General features: G+C 46.8%; 1 protein-coding gene across 1 annotated transcript in view; it reads left to right on the top strand.

The window, feature by feature from the left end:
• The window catches only part of LOC130551410 (protein NLRC3-like), a 36283-nt gene extending 22174 nt beyond the window's left edge, over positions 1 to 14109 (top strand). Inside the window, exon 7 of the mRNA XM_057329010.1 lies at positions 12705 to 14109. Coding sequence (XP_057184993.1) covers positions 12705 to 12780 — 76 coding nt within the window. The 3' untranslated portion in view covers positions 12781 to 14109. The remainder of the gene's footprint in view (positions 1 to 12704) is intronic.
• The last annotated feature ends 2836 nt before the right edge of the window (positions 14110 to 16945 follow it).

Here is a 16945-nt window from a genome sequence, read left to right as displayed (position 1 = left end):
ATATATTCTCTAAAAGTCATTTTTTTCTGTTTTAATTCTTATAGATGTTTTCTGGAATACAATTGTATGTAGTATAATGTTTATACTATACTATACCATCACTATGATATACTACTGTAAACTAATAGTAACCAATGCAGATTATGCTACAAGTGTACTACTGTGTTTTTTATGTGTGGGTCATCATTTTTTCAAATTAACTGTACTTTTATTTTGGCGAGCCGCTGCACAGACCTTTGAGTTTCAGTGGGAGTAGTCTCAGCCTCAGACGTCATGCCCACAGACCATTGGCTAAACATCTGATGCATAAGGCACACTTTTCTGGAAACACTTCAGCACGTTTAAAGTCATCATATGACACTGCACAAAACGTGATTGGTTGCTTTACCTGTCAGTCATATGGCCTCTTGGGCGGGCCTTGGCCAAAGAAAGCGTTGAGACTACAGTGCGAGTAGCTTTTCTCAAAGGAAACAGTGAAATGCGTGTGAAGTAAACTCTCAGAGCAGCTGGGAAATGCTCATGTGTTAATGTATTTACTGTATATAGTTAGACGCAGACACTGACAACTCCATGAGCATCACGCATGTAGTTACACATCCGCATTATGTTTTACCCCTGGATAGTGCGAATCTGTCTCCGTTCCACATCGCGGAAAAAAGCTCTAGATTTTAAGGAATGTCTTGATAGACTGGGATACAGCAATTCTCTGAGTTCCTTTCTCCTTTTATGACATTTCTGATCTTTGCTGCGACATTTTCAGTCTCTCATTCTTCTGCTCTATAACTTCATCAAAGCATACTTCAGCTGAGCTGCCTGAGGGCCCCTAGAATTGTCACCAACTTTCACCCCACTAGCGACGGCCCTATGCAGGAGGCGCACACTGTTAATATTCCCATACAACACATAGCAGCCTGTATAGTGTGTTAAATCTCATTGGCTTATTTAAGTGACAGATGTTCCAACTAAAGACTTTTTAAACACATAATACTTGACATGGAAATCGTCAATCATAAGCATTACTTAAATGCTAATGAAATGATGTGCGTGCAACGTTGCAGTTACGTTACCAGCAGATAATGTGTTTATATCAAAATATTACCAATATATTACATAACTGGACCGTTCTTGGTTATCCTGCTATGTTAGGAGAGACGGTAAATGTGACGTTATGAATTGGTCATTTAACGGTAATGAAATTACATGTCTGGGACGTGCCCGTTACGTTACCCATAGGTCATGTGATCACCAAAATAGTACGATCATATTATGTAACTGGACCGTTCTTGGTTATCTTGCATTGTTGGGAGACTGTAACGGCAACGTTATGAATTAGCAATTTAATGGTAATGAAATAACATGCCTGAGACGTGCCAGTTACGTTGACAGCTGGTAAGTCATGAAATTACCAAAAAGTACCAATATGTAACTGGTATGTCATGTGTCCACTTTGCGTACTTTTCCATCTTGACTTGGGAACGTGTTGACAGTGAGTGCCACAGGCCATTCATTTCTGTGTACTTGACTATCTTTGAGTAATACAACATCTCCAGCCTTAATGTTTGGCTTGTCATCTGGCCACTTCCTGCGAGTCTGTAATGTGGACAAATACTCTCCCCGCCATCGTTTCCAGAAGGTATCAGCCAAACACTTGACTTGCTTCCATTGCTTTCCATATAAACTAGAAGCATCAAAGTGTCCAGAAGGAGATGACAAGGAACTCATCTTTTGTGTCAAAAGCATTGCTGGGGAAAGGACTGTTGGATTTTCAGGATCGGTCGACACTGGCACTAAAGGTCTTGCATTTGTGAAAGCCATTACTTATGCCATCAAGGTACTTAACACCTCGTGGGTTAGTCGACTGGGTCCGTTCTTCAACAACATGGCATCCAGAATCGGCCTGCTTACTCCCATTAGTCTCTCCCATGTGCCCCCCATATGTGATGAATGTGGGGGATTGAACAACCGTGTGCATCCCTTGTCCTTAAGGTAGCTTTGTAGTGCTGGATCATTGGTGTCCATGTTTAACTCCTTACATGCACACACAAAAGTAGTTCCTCTGTCAGAACGTAGAAGTTTGGCTGGACCTCGGATGGAAAATAATCTCAATGCGTTTATGAAGCTGGATGTGGACATAGATTCAATGAGCTCTATGTGCACAACTCTGGTAGACATGCACGTAAGGATCACTGCCCACCGTTTGCTTTCAGCACTTCCTCCTCTTTGTGCGTCGTGTGACAATTGTCCAAGGACCGAAGAGGTGAAGTCCTACATTTGTGAACGGCAGTTCTTGAACAAGTCTGTCAGCAGGTAGATCTGCCATTTTTTGACACTCCAAACGTCCCCTGAGCTTACGACACACTACACATTTGTGAATGATTGCCGACACTACACGTTTGCTTCCAACAATCCAAAACCCTGCAGTTGGGATGGCTCCTTCTGTAATATGATGCCCTTGATGTGCTACTTGTTCGTGGTAATATCTGACAATGAGGGTAGACATGTGGTGTGTACGCGGAAGAATAAGAGCATGTTTTTCTTCCGTGGATACATCTGAAGAGGATATATGGCCTCCAATCCTAAGTAACCCGTTTTCATCCACAACTGGGTTCAGTTTTCTGAAGGGGCTCTGCTTTGAGATTGGTTGTCCCTTTTCGATGCACCTATATTCTTCTTTGAATACTTCACGCTGAAGTGAGCCAATAATTTGATTTTTGGCTTTATCAAGCCCTGCAACACTACATGGTTCTCCCTACTGTTGCCATCTTTTGTGACCTGACTGGTGGATTCCTTGAAAAGATGCTGCAACATGAATGAGCTTAGCAAAGGTGCGAGTGAGGGTCTGCTATCTTGAAAATCGCATGAAGTGGTGACAACCCAGTTGTGTCTCCAAACTTTTGGTGACCATGGTTACAACATCTGGGCGGATTTCTTCATCTGTCTCAGGATTCACAAGAGAGAATGTGTTCCCAGGACACTCTTCTGCTGGAACATGTGTCAGAAAAGATGGTCCTGAAAACCAGTTTGTGTGTGGCAACATGGTTGCTGGAGTAGGTCTTGTTGCATGATCTGCAGGATTTTGCTCAGTGCATATGTAAAACGTCTCGGTTACGGATGTAACCTCAGCTCCCTGATGGAGGGAACGAGACGTTGTGTCGAACCGACAGATGGGGTTCGTCCTTGAGAACCAATCACTTCCGACTTCTTAGAAAAGGCCAATGAAAATTGGCGAATGAAATTTGCATGCCGGACTCCGCCCCCGGATATCCGGGTATAAAAGGGAGACGGCGTGCCTCATTCATTCACCTTAGTTCTGAGGAGCCTGAGACCTCTCACGACTGCTGCAGTGGACAGCACGTGTTGTGGCAAGAGGACACAACGTCTCGTTCCCTCCATCAGGGAACCGAGGTTACAAACGTAACCGAGACGTTCCCTTTCTGTCGGTCTCTCGACGTTGTGTCGAACCGACAGATGGGGTTCCTATGGAAAACGCCATAACACTGTGCCCTGTCACAATCTCTAGCGAAGCGACGGTGACTGGCCTGGGCGTGTCAGCCGTGAGCGCTACCGCGAAATTGTAACCTACCAGTGGGTAGGTAGGGGGTCCCAGAGCTTTCTTGAAAGGTGGGAAGGCCCCTGCCTTCGGCCTCACAGGCGGCGGCCTTGTTTCTCTAACAGCAAGAAGCCGCCCGGTACCGTAAGGCCACTGGATAAGCGCTACTTCCTCAAGTGGGGGATGCGCTACAGAGACCATTTCCTACCGCAGGGAGGAGTTTAGTGGAGATACCAACATGGTCTCACCGTTAGGGGAGAGCTCATGGGAAGAAAGTGCAGACTGAAGGAGTTAACCGCGAGGTGGAGGTCCACCTAGGGAAGGTCATGGGTTACCAAGGTGGGAACCAGCATGAGGATACATCAGACGGAACCGCCCTGCTGAGGGGTTGCAGCGTCTGGTAGCACTAGGTCCGGTTAGAGCTATGTTGCGAATAACTCAGGTGATACCCGGCCTAAGGGGCAGGGCTGCTCTGCCCTGCCCAGCCCGCCCTCAGGAGGTGCTTGCTTAGTGATGGATGGAGTGCCTGTTCTTCACCCAGTGGGGGACGAAGGGAGGCTAGTTTAGTACACCGACCCCCCTAGAAGAAAGGGGGGGAAGTTACTGTCAGAGGCGTACACCCTACCGGCCGCCGGTCTTGCCTGATGCCCTGCAAGACTCGAACTGATACCGGTTTTACGCGGAGGCTGTAGGACCTCGCGAAGGTGATGGGTGTAGCCCAACCCGCAGCTCTTCAGATGTCTGCCAGAGAGGCGCCTCGAGCCAGTGCCCACGAGGAGGCTACACTCCGTGTGGAGAGAGCTCTCACCCAGTGGGATCTTAGGACAGGTACGCCGTAGTGACGGCGTCCATGATCCAGTGCGCCAATCTCTGTTTGAGACAGCCCTCCCTGCTGATCTCCAAAACAGACAAAGAGCTGCTCAGAGCTCTTGCGGCTCTGCGTGCGGTCCAAGCAGAGGCGCAATGCGCGTACTGGACACAACACGGATGGGGTTGGGTCTTCCTCCCCGGTGGGGAGCGCCTGTAAGTTCACCACCTGGTGTCTCGGGGGAGTGGTGGGAACTTTGGGCACGTAGCCGGGCTGGGGTCTCAAGATAGCGTGAGAATGACCGGGCCCGAGTTCTAGGCAATCTGTGGACACGGAGAATGCTTCTAGGTCCGCTATCCTCTTGAGCGCCCTCCCGAGAGCCGTCTTCATCGTGAAGTGAGAAAGAGCGGCATCTCCGAGGGGCTCCAGGACCGCATCAAGGTCGTAAGAGGGTACGGAGCGTGGGTGAGGTGGTAGCCTTCCCGCGCCCCTTAGGAACCAAATGATCAGGTTGTGCTGTCCTAGAGACTATCAGCAACTGGGTCGTGATGAGCGGCAATAGCGGCTACATACACATTCAGTGTGGAAGGGGAGAGATTACTCTCGAGTCTCTGAAAGGAAAGCACGTTCCCGATCGAGCAACTCCGCAGGTCTTCTCTTCAAGAAGAGCACCAGGATGAGAAGAGGCACCACTTATAGGCGTATAGTCGCCTAGTGGCCAGGGCCCTAGCCTGAGTGGTGGTCTTAACCGCCGCAGGGGGTAGGCCAATCAGGATCTCCTCGTCCCGTCCAGGGGCCAGACATGGGGGTTCCAGAGGTCTGGCCTGGGATGCCATAACGTGCCCTTCCCCTGGGAAAGCAGGTCCTTCGTCAGGGGCCTCGGACGGGGAAGCTTTAGCGGGCAATGGGTGGTGTCCAGGGAGGCGAAGGGGTCTACCTGAGCCCCCCCGAACTGTACCCAATGAGCTGGACTGTGCTGGTGGTGGAGTTGCCACTCTCCGCGAGGCGTCAACTGACGAGAGAGCACATCGGCTGTCTGGTTCAGGTCGCCTGGGATATGTGTGGCTCGCAGGGAACTGATCACCTGCGGACTCCACAGGAGGAGGCATCGGGCGAGTCGTGTTAGCTGCCGTGAGCGAACACCACCCTGGCGGTTGATACGCTATGGCAGTTGTGCTGTCCGACCGGGCCAGCACGTGCTTGTCCTGCACGAGAGGTTGTAGCCCCTCCAGTGCAGGTAGCACATCCAACAACTCTAGGCAATGCCCGCCCAGGCGGGGGCCCGTCCATCCCCGGCACTGCGTGCCCATTGCAAACGGCACCCCAACCCTGCAGGGAGGCGTCTGTCGTCACCACGACACGCCTCGTGACCTGCTCGAGAGAGACCCCCGTCCGTAGAAAGGTCATAGAAGACCAAGGGGTTAGGGTGCGTTGGCAGAGGGGCGTAATCACCATCCGCCTGCTGCCGGTGTGCCACGCTCTCCAGGGAACTCGACTCTGTAGCCAGTGTTGGAGCGGTCTCATGTGCATCAACTCAAGGGGTATCACCACCGTCGAGGATGCCATGTGCCCAGGAGCCTCTGAAACAGTTTCAGGGGGACCGCTGACTGCTTGAATTGTTCCAGGCAATTCAACACTGACTGAGCGCGCTCTGAGTCAGTCACGCTGTAATGGAGACAGAGTTGAGTTCCATACCAAGAAAGAGGTTGTTCTGCACAGGGGAGAGCTTGCTCTTTTCTCGGTTGACCTGTAGTCCCAATCGATCTAGGTGCCAAAGCACTAGGTCCCTGTGTGTGTACATAACAGGTCTCACGAGTGTGTCAAATGAGCCAGTCGTCGAGATAGTTTAGTACCCGCACACCTCTCTCCCTGAGGGGAGTGAGGGCGGCTTCCATGATCTTCGTGAAGACTCATGGGAACAGGGACAGACAGAAAGGGAGGACTGTACTAATATGCCCGACCCTCGAAAGCGAACCGTAGGAACGGGCGATGACGAGGGAGAAACGAGACATGAAAGTTAGCGTCCTTCAGGTTGACTGCCATGAACCAATCTTGACATCTGATAGATGCCAGGATGCGCTTCTGCGTGAGCATCCTGAACGGCAGCTTGAGTAGGTGCCTGTTCAAGGTACGCAGATCTAGCAACCCCCTTTCTGGGGACGATGAAGTACGGGCTGTAAAACCCATTGAACATCTTGGCTAGAGGGACGAGCACGATCACTTCCTCTCCAGAGGGGTGGCGACCTCGTCTCGAAGCACGGGAGCATCCTTGCCTCTGACTTAGGTTGAAAGGATGCCCCGAAACTTGGGCGGGCATCTGGGGAGTGACCGCGTAGCCGAGACGGATCGTGTCCCGTAGTCACCGTGACGGTTTGGGAAGCTCTTGTCAGGCTCCCAGGGACCGAGACAGGTAGGCTAGGGGTATGTTCTGCTTCATTGACCTCCCGCGGGGTGGTTCGATGGCTGGCAGTGTGGATCCCTCACCATGGGGGGGGCCCCCGGAGAGGAGATCGGCTCTGCAGTTTTTACCTGCCTGGCGATGATGTAGCACAACGCACCGTCGATTGAGAGTGCTTAGGCTGATAATTATCCTCGACATTGGGTCTCGCCGCAACGTTGAGTTGCCGAACACCGTCATGTAGAGGGTGAGAGCTGCTGTGATAATATCCAGACGATGATGTAGCACAACGCACCGTCGATTGAGAGTGCTTAGGCTGCTGATTATACTCGACATTGGGTCTTGCCATGACGCAACGTCGAGTTGCCGAACATCATCGTGTAGAGGGTGAGAGCGGCTTGATAAACACCCAGAGAGAGAGAAAAACCTTTAGAAGTGAGTTGTTGGGACGGGGCAGGAACAGTCCCTGATCGACCAACCAGCAATGGAATGGCTGGGGTCGGGCCCAAAAGGTGTTCTCAATCTCCCTGGGGTCTTCCCATTAGGGCCGCTATGGCTTCCGCCGCGGCTGCCAATCGGGGTGGTGGTCTTTAGATGGAGGACCAGGGCTGCTGGGAAGCAGAGGGTGCACGGGATCTCGATGGCCAGAGGCGGCCGAGTCGCGGTGGGGGAGGATATGCTTGATATCCTCTGTCTGCTTCTTTTACTGTTGAGAACTGTGGCTCGGCAGTATCACCAAACAGCACCGGCTTGCGAGATGGGTGCGTCGAGAAAGCGGACTTTCTCACATTACCCATCTGTGCAAGGTTCGGCCAGAGGTGTCTCTCCTGGACCACACGTGTGGACATCGCCCGACCCAGGGCCCGCGCGGTCACGTTGGTCGAGAGCGAGGTCGGTGACGGCCAATGCCGGCGGCCCGGGAAAGCATGGCTGACATTTCGACGTCCGCTTCTTCCTGGGCTCGACCCCCCGAGGGAGGGAGCTCCGAGGTATCGTCGGCGTCAGATGCCAGTAAGTCACCCTCCGATGCTGCAACGGACCTCTCATCATCACGCACCGTTTCCGAATACGTGGTTGAGGAGCGAGACTGTGGGACCGTCTCATGGGGAATGGTCAGACGAGCAAGGCGAGGTGCGAACGGTCCGCGAGCCGGTGGCTGACGGATTAGCGCTCACAGTAATCCTTGTATCACCCTCGCTGCTCGGCGTAGCGGGCGGCAGGGCCGTAGTCCGGGCAGGACGTATCCACAAGGGCTGCGCCAGCGTACTGGAAGCAGACCTCGTGTCCGTCCCCCTCCTCGATGAGTGTGTTGGACCCACGAGAACAGCGGGACATGCCACGCTGGAGAAATTTGCTCTTTTAGAATGCAGACAGTGTGGCACCGTTTGCTGGCTCGAACACCTCTGGAACCGCGAGATGCCCAGGGGAAGTCGCCGCAGGAAGGGACAGTCCGCTGCACCACGTCGTAGAACCGGCAATCTGGAGTTGCTAAGTAGTAGCGAGAGAATAAGCGACGGCTCCGAAGAACAAAAGGTGAATGAATGAAGCACGCCGTCTCCCTTTTATACCCGGATATCCGGGGGCGGAGTCCGGCATGCAAATTTCATTCGGCAATTTTCATTGGCCTTTTCTAAGTAGTCGGAAGCGATTGGTTCTCAGGGACGAACCCCATCTGTCGGTTCGACACAACGTCGAGAGACCGACAGAAAGGGAACCACTGATCAGGTTGAGTAGATTTCCTGATATGAAACACTAGGTTGGATACGTACACATAAAACCTCCTTCTAGTATTGTGAATGTATCCTAGCACTATTTTGCTGTCTGTAAAGAATTTGACGGTATCCCAAAGAATGTCCATCTCATCCTTAAGGAGATCATACAATTCAACAGCCAACACTGCTGCACACAGCTCTAACCGCGGAATTGTATGGGCAGGTCTTGGTGCCAACTTGGATTTTCCCATGATAAACCCCACATGACATTGCCCGTCCATCTCGTTGGCTCTTAGGTAAGCGACAGCCCCGATCGCTGTTGTTGAGGCATCTGAAAAGATACTGAGTTATTTTCTCTTTGTTGTGGTCAGTGAAACTGGGATATAACACCTTTGGATCCGGATAGGTTCAATGGCATCTAATGATTCTTTCCACTTGCTCCATTCTGCCTGTTTTTCTGATGGAAGTGGCGTGACAAACTCATGGTGTTCAAGTGTGAGTTCTCTGACAATAGCTTTACCATGCATTGTTATAGGCGTTACAAATCCTAAAGGGTCATAGACGCTGTTCACCATAGAGAGAATGCCTCTTCTTGTGTAAGGCTTTTCGTCATGGGAAACCTGGAACGTGAAGCTGTCAGTTTCCAAATTCCATGACAGTCCTAAGCTTCGTTGCACAGGAAGGGAATCTGAACTGAGGTCGAGATTTTTTATACTTTTTGCACGATCTTCCACTGGGAAAGCTTCCATCACTTGTTTGTTGTTAGAAGACACTTCATGTAGTAGCAGATTATATTCTGAAAGCACTTCCCTAGTTCTGGTGAGGATGTCAATTGCCTTTTCAGGAGTTTCCACTGAAGCAAGGCAGTCATCTACATAAAACTGTCTCTCTACTAACCTTTTGGCATCTAAACCATGCTCACTCTCTCCCTCCTGAGCCGCTTTCCTCATGCAGTAAATGGCCACTGCAGGTGATGGACCATTGCCAAAGACGTGCACTTTCATCCTGTAGTCTATCACATTCTTTTCCATGTTATTGTCTGCATACCACAGAAACCTGAGGTAATCTCTGTGTTCTTTCTGGACGAAAAAAGAGTAGGACATTTGTTGCACATCTGCTGAGAATGCTATAGGCTCTCTCCTAAATCGCAGAAGGACACCCAAAAGAGTATTATACAGGACATGACACCCCTTCATATTCGGCACTTGAGTCAAACACAACTCTAATCTGCTCTGGCTTTTGAGGATGATATACTCCAAATGTTGGGAGATACCAGTGTTCTTTGCCGTCCTCTAAGGGTGGTGCTACTTCTGCATGATCATTATCCAGCATTTTTTGCATGAACTCTGTAAAGTGTTTTTTCATGTCTGGATTCTTTCCTAGTGTTTTCTGCAGAATGGTGAAGCGTTTCTTGGCTTGTTCTTTGTTGCTTGGTAGGCGACGTCTTGGTGATCGAAAAGGCAGTGGTCCCACCAAGCTGTTCCCTTCATCTTGGTACACTGTTTGTTTCATTATATCAAAGAACCATTTGCCATCAACAGACAATGCTTGTTTATTGTCATCCTTGGAGGTTTGAAACACTGTACAGCCTAAACTGTCCGCATTCACAGAAAGACATGCATCGTCCATGCAGGATGAAGTTTGTGGATCTTGTTGCAGTGGTGTGGAACTGAATTTTTCTTTCACTAGGATGCTATTTGGACAAGGGCTACAAATGGATGCACGACCATTCAGCAGCGTATTTGCTTTAAAAACATTCACGAAAGCTGGTTTGTGGACAGTTCCCAAACAGACTTCACCCACAATGACCCAGCCTAAGTCGAGACATTAAGTGAAGGGAGTGTTGTGAGGTCCATTTATTTGCCCACGTACCTCGTGTACTCTATGTATGTGAAGTGAAAGTGACCTATTAGTCAGATAGGACTAAGTGACCCATTCCCAAAATGTGACCTCTGCATTTAACCCATCCAGAGAGTAGTGAACACACGTACACCCGGAGCAGTGGGCAGCTATCACTGCAGTGCCCGGGGAGCAAGGTGCTTTGCTCAAGGGCACCTCAGTCGTTACCTGCCGGCCCTGAGACTAGAACCGGCAACCTTCTGGTCACAAGTCCAACTCTCTAACCATTAGGCCACGACTGCCCCTGTATGTCTCATCCTAACGGCAGTAAGGTGGGTGCTTTGGGATCCACAAATGGGTGGGATTTTATCTGCCACTGGTTGCAGGTCAGGATGGTGCTGTACTACTTCAGGAGAGGGAATTTCTGACCCATCATCAGGTATCATGTCACATTCTATGAGAGTAGGAAGATGTAATTGGAGTGTTCCATCGTTAGGCTCAATTATGACGTTGGTAGCTCTTCTACCTGATGTCTCTGTAGTCCCTGAACATGTTTTCAATGTGTTAGGGCTAGGATCAGACTTAATGCCAAAGATAACTGTCTGGTTATGGCTCAGCTACCAAATCTGATCTCAGAAGACTACGGAGGGTAGTCCGGACTGCTGAGCGTATCATTGGTACAACCATCCCCACTCTCCAAGAACTGTACTCATCCAGAATGAGCAAAAGGGCTGGTAAAATCACTCTGGACCCCTCACACCCAGCACGCTCCCTTTTTGAACTGTTACCGTCTGGTCGACGCTACAGAGCTCTGATCACCAGAACGACCAGACACAGGAACAGTTTCTTCCCTCAGGCAATCCATCTCATGAACACTTGACATTAAACGCGGAACACACAACTTTATTTTACATTATTTATTCACCAAATTTGCACATATCAGACCTGTACATACATAATTGTCAATATTGTATATTGTGTTTTTGCTGTTTTGTACATTGCCTATTTCTATATTATTCTTTTATCATCTGTGTTCTGTGCTGTTGCTGTCTTTCTGTTGTACTGTGGAGCTTCTGTCACTATAACAAATTCCTCGTATGTGGAAACATACTTGGCCAATAAAGCTCATTCTATTCTATTATATGTTGTAAAACTCAGCCTTAGCAAGAGAACGGTTGCTTTGTTCATCAAGAACTGCGTACATTGTTATTGCTTCCTCCCTCTTACCAGCTGGATAGACTTTGACCAAACAGATTTTTGAACATGAGTGTGGACTGCAAGTGTCAGCCCTACCACAGATTTCTGTACATTTTGATGTGACTGGGAGAGCCATGTCCTCATCAAGATTTTTATCATCCTCCTTCTCTGCTGTGTCCGTTGCTGGAGGGGGACCTGGATGCATGGCTGCAATGTGTTTTTCACTTTTACACTCAAAGCACTTCATTGTCATTTTGAAGTCTTTTGCTATATGCAGTCTTGAACCACAACACTTTAAACACTTGTTGTCTTTGAGGAAGATTTTTCTGTCATCTAAATACTTGTTTCTAAAGCTCTTGCACTTTCGTAGTGGGTGGGGCTTTTTGTGTATGGGACAATGTCGTTCAGGGCTTTCAGTTCTCTCTGAGGAAGTGTATGTCGATGGCGCAGTAAGATCTGTTGGAACATCTGTTTTATGCACATAAACAGGGAATTTCTGTCTCACAGCCTTTTCTGTCTTAGTGGATTGAGTTGTAGGTGTAGGAAAGAAAAGGCTCGGATCATTTCTGATTTTTGCCTGCTCTCTCACAAATCTGGAAAAGATGATAAATGGTGGGAAGTGTACCTTGTACTCTTCCTTGTATCTAAATCCTTTAGTTATCCATATCTCCTGCAGGCTGTATGGAAGTTTTTCCACTATGGGTTTTAATCCACGAGCTGTATCCAAATATACAAGTCCAGGAAGGTATTCCTCTGTCTTTGCACATTCTAGCTCCTGTAAGACATCTCCCAGTTCCCTGAGTTTGTGACCATCTTTGTGGTTTAGCTTTGGAAAATCTTCTAGTTTTTTCAACAATGCATACTCTACCACCTTTGGTGCTCCATAGCTTTCATCAAGTCTTTGCCACAACATGTGAAGGCCTGCTTCAGGATGAAGTATATGTACAGAGCAAATTCTTTTTGCCTGTTCTGACGACTCGGGTCCCAACCATTTTGTCAACAAATTAAGTTCCTCTTGGGCTGTTAAGTTAAGGTCTTTAGTTGCCCTCTTGAAAGAAGCTTTCCATGACCAGTAATTTTCAGGATGGTCATCAAACTTCAGCAGACTTGAACTCACCATTTCTTTATGAATGAGATGCCTTGCAAGGTCAGACTAAGTTTGTGGGTCCAGCGGTTGAAGTTGTTTTTCTGTCTTTACAGGATATTGTGGCTCTATTTGCCATTGGTTGCCAGCCGTTGGCCAGTTGTGCTGAAGATTCATTTTAGGTATTTCTGAATACTCTTTTTTTTTCCTGAAAAGATCAGGAGATTCAACTTTGGTTGTAAAATCTTCCAGATGTACGTGTGAAAGCTTTTGCACATAGTAACTAGTGCGTTCCGCTGGACTAAGGGGTTGTTCGAGAACTTGGGGTTCCTCCACCAGTTCTCCACTGTAAATTGCCTCTTCATAAGCTGCAGCCTCCGCTAGTGCAACAGCCACTGCCTTTTGGCTTTTGAGAAGATGTAAGCTTGCCTCTAAATCTGCTTTTTTTCATTATTACCTCTGCTTCCTGTTCTGCAAAGGCAGTATTTGCAGAACAGGTAAGGTAAAGGTAGTATCTTCCACAGATTCGCTTTCTTGCTGCCCAGCTTCATTTGTTTGAATGCTTTTTAGCTGATACTGTTTCCCTGAACGTAGACTCATAGTTGATGCGCAAAGTTCTCTTGTGGTTGACTTGCTTTCCGATCGTCCTTTTACTATACTGTCCTCACAATGAGTAGCTTACAAAGTTAGACAGCGAGCTAACATCAGGCATAGAACTCCAATAAATGTCATACTTTTCTTGATTTTAATTTGAAGGAAGCAGTGGTGTAGTCTAGTCTTTTGTAGTGAGTATACTCTTGATTTCCCCCCAGCCTACTCACCCGTCAGGTCGACAACCCATTTATAAGCACCACCACACTCACGAATGCATAGAGTATGCCTCTATATGTAATCAAGAGCATTCTGAAAAATGTATTGGAAGCAAGATTTCAATGACAGCTGGGGTGACTTGCTGGTGTCTCTCAGCCAGTTAAGAGTTACATTTAGCCTAAGATGGTATATGTATACAAACCCCAAAGCACAGGTTTTATCAGCTGGCGATTTTCAATGCACATTTGTGATCCATGTGAAAACCCAGCTATAAAGTCATTTATTTGTGATTAAATACTATTTCTACTTAAACCCACCCTGCTAAAAGATACTATTACATAAATTCTATTGGTTTACTTTCACTATTAAGAACCACAAATTTTTCTTTTACAAAATTAAAAAAATGTCTTTGGAATTTGTCAGGATCTGGGACTATTGTTTCTTGTTTTTTTGCCACTAGAGGTCACTGTTTCACCTGTTGTTCACATTAGCGTCATTGTCTTCAACTCAACTCAACTTTATTTATATAGCGCTTTTACAATTTTCATTGTTACAAAGCAGCTGCACATGAGACACATTGACTACAAGCAAAACAATCAAAGTTGTACCTGCAAAAACAAGAAAAGGTTGAAAACACAGAAGACAGACACACCCACACACACACAAAACACTCCACACACACAACACGCACACGCACCAACACACGCAGACACAGAGCACACACACACACGGATGCGCACGCACAGCACACACAACACAGCAACACACACACACACGGAGCAACACACACACACACACACACGTACGTACACAGACAAGTACGCACACACAGACACGCTCAGTGAGAGCACACATTTAAGATAAAGGAGAGAGAAGCACAGGTCAAATATAACAGATAATAAATTCCTATATGCAATATTAATTAAGTAAAACTTTAAAACTTCTAAAGCAGCCCCCCCGGTCAGGCAAATAGTGCAAAAACAGTATGCAAACGGTGGCGAGGAACCCAAAACTCTAATCGAGAAAAAAAACCTCAGGAGAACCCAGGCCCAACCAGGGGATTCCAGTTCCCCTCTGGCAAAAGCTGCTGCCTCTGCACAAGCTCCAGAGATCTTGCACAACAAGGCTAAATAAAATAAATAAACTTACTAATAAAATAAATTATAGTTTAAGATTATCATTAATAATCTAATAGCATTTGAAATTTTGTGGTGAAGACATGTCAAGAGACCGCGTCCTTCTTTATCCAGCTCTATCATCTCAGCTCTTGTCAGGTCCCCACTTCCCATTCTCCGCTCTACCATCAGGTCAGGCCATGAACTGCATCCTGCTCGCTGTGGTAACCTTGGAACAATGAGACAAGACTGGCTGAGAGTAGAGTACTGTTCTGTACTCTCTGATGCAACAAGTACATCAGTTGTGTTTTTGGTTCCGGTTGATCTAACTAATGCAGCCTAAACCCTCTGAAGATTTATATTATGGAAGAGTAGTGTATGCAAGATTAAAAAGATGCGTCTTTAGTCTAGATTTAAACTGACAGAGTGTGTCTGCCTCCCGGACAGTGCAGGGAAGACTATTCCAAAGTTTAGGCGCTAGATAGGAAAAGGATCTACCACCTGCACTTGATTTTGAAATTCTAGGTATTACCAACTGACAGGACGCCTGAGAGCGTAATGCACGTGAAGGACTGTAATACAAAAGGAGTTCATTCAAGTACTGAGGAGCTAAACCAGTAAGGCTTTATAGGTAATAAGCAAGATTTTAAAGTTAACGCGATGCTTTATAGGTAACCAGTGCAAGGTTGACAGAACCGGGCTAATATGTTCATACTTTTTTGTACGTGTAAGAACTCGAGCTGCCGCGTTTTGGACCAATTGGAGTTTTTGTAATAAGCCTGCAGGGCAACCACCTAACAGTGCATTACAGTAATCTAGTCTTGATGTCATGAATGCATGAATTAACTTCTCTGCATCTGACTTGACAGCATATGACGTAGTTTAGATATATTCTTAAAATGGAAAAAACGCAATTTTACAGGTGTTGGCGACGTGGCTCTCAAATGACAGATTACTATCGAATAGAACGCCAAGATTCTTTGCTGACGACGAGGGTTTTATGGAACATCCGTCAATAGTTAAACAGTATTCTTGGTTGTTACTTATAGCAGTTTTCGGTCCAATAAGTAACACTTCCGTTTTGTCCGAGTTCAGTAATAAAAAGTTGTTACTCATCCAGTTTTTTATATCGACTATGCATTCCATTATTCGATGGAACTGCTGTGTTTCATGAGGCTTCGAGGAAATATAAAGTTGAGTATCATCAGCATAACAGTGAAAGCTAACTCCGTGTCGCTTTATTATATCTCCTAGAGGTAGCATGTATAATGCGAAGAGCAGAGGCCCTAAGACTGAGCCCTGTGGTACACCGTACTGGACTTGCGATTTGCGTGACACCTCATTGTTTATTGCTACAAATTGAAAACGGTCGGATAAATAAGATTTAAACCATTTCAAAGCTATTCCCTTAATGCCGACATAATTTTCGAGTCTATGTAGGAGTGTGCTGTGGTCAATGGTATCGAATGCAGCACTAAGGTCTAGCAGCACCAATAACGAGATACAACCTCGGTCAGACGCCAATAGCAGATCATTTGTAACTCTGATCAAAGCAGTCTCTGTACTGTGACATGCTCTAAATCCAGACTGGAATTCTTCATTGATGTCATTCCTTTGGAGGAAGGAGCATAATTGAGTTGAAACTACTTTTTCCAGAATTTTAGATATGAAAGGTAGATTCGATATAGGCCTGTAGTTCCTTAGTTCTCTAGGGTCGAGTTGGGGTTTTTTGACAAGGGGCCTTATAACAGCCACCTTATATGCTTTAGGCACATGTCCTAATGTCAGAGATGAGTTAATAATACCAAGAAGAGGATCTATAATTTCTGGGAGCATCTCTTTCAGTAGATTTGTAGGTATAGGGTCTAGTATGCATGTTGTTGATTTAGATGATCTAATAATTTTAGACAGCTCATCTTGATCTACGGTATAAAATAATTGCATTTTCTCCTTAAGGGCGCTGTAGTTAGTTTGTTCAGCGGGTTTCACTTCTGATTGCATTGTTATAATTTTTTTCTCTAATATCTTGGATTTTATATGTGAAGTAGTTCATAAATTCATCACTGTTATGCTGATATACAGGATCAGAAGTCACTGACGATTTATTTTTTGTTAATTTAGCCACCGTGTTAAATAAAAACCTAGGATTGTGCTGGGTTTCTTCTATTAGTGATGAAAAGTAGGCGGATCTAGAAGTTATTAGGGCTTTCCTGTATTTTCGAATACTATCCTTCCATGCTGTACGAAATACCTCTAATTTAGTTTTCTTAAAGATGCGCTCCATTTTTCAGGCCGCTTTCTTTAGAGCCTGAGTGTGTTCATTATACCACGGTGTGGGGCTGCCATTTTTAATCTTCTTTAAACGTAGTGGAGCAACTTTGTCTAGAGTTACAGAGAAGGTGGAATTAAAATTTTCAGTGGTAATGTCAAGA

Source organism: Triplophysa rosa, linkage group LG1, assembly GCF_024868665.1.
Source record: "Triplophysa rosa linkage group LG1, Trosa_1v2, whole genome shotgun sequence".
NCBI lineage: Eukaryota > Metazoa > Chordata > Actinopteri > Cypriniformes > Nemacheilidae > Triplophysa > Triplophysa rosa.
Note: the sequence above shows the minus strand (reverse complement) of the source record. Positions and strands in the feature narration are given on the sequence as shown.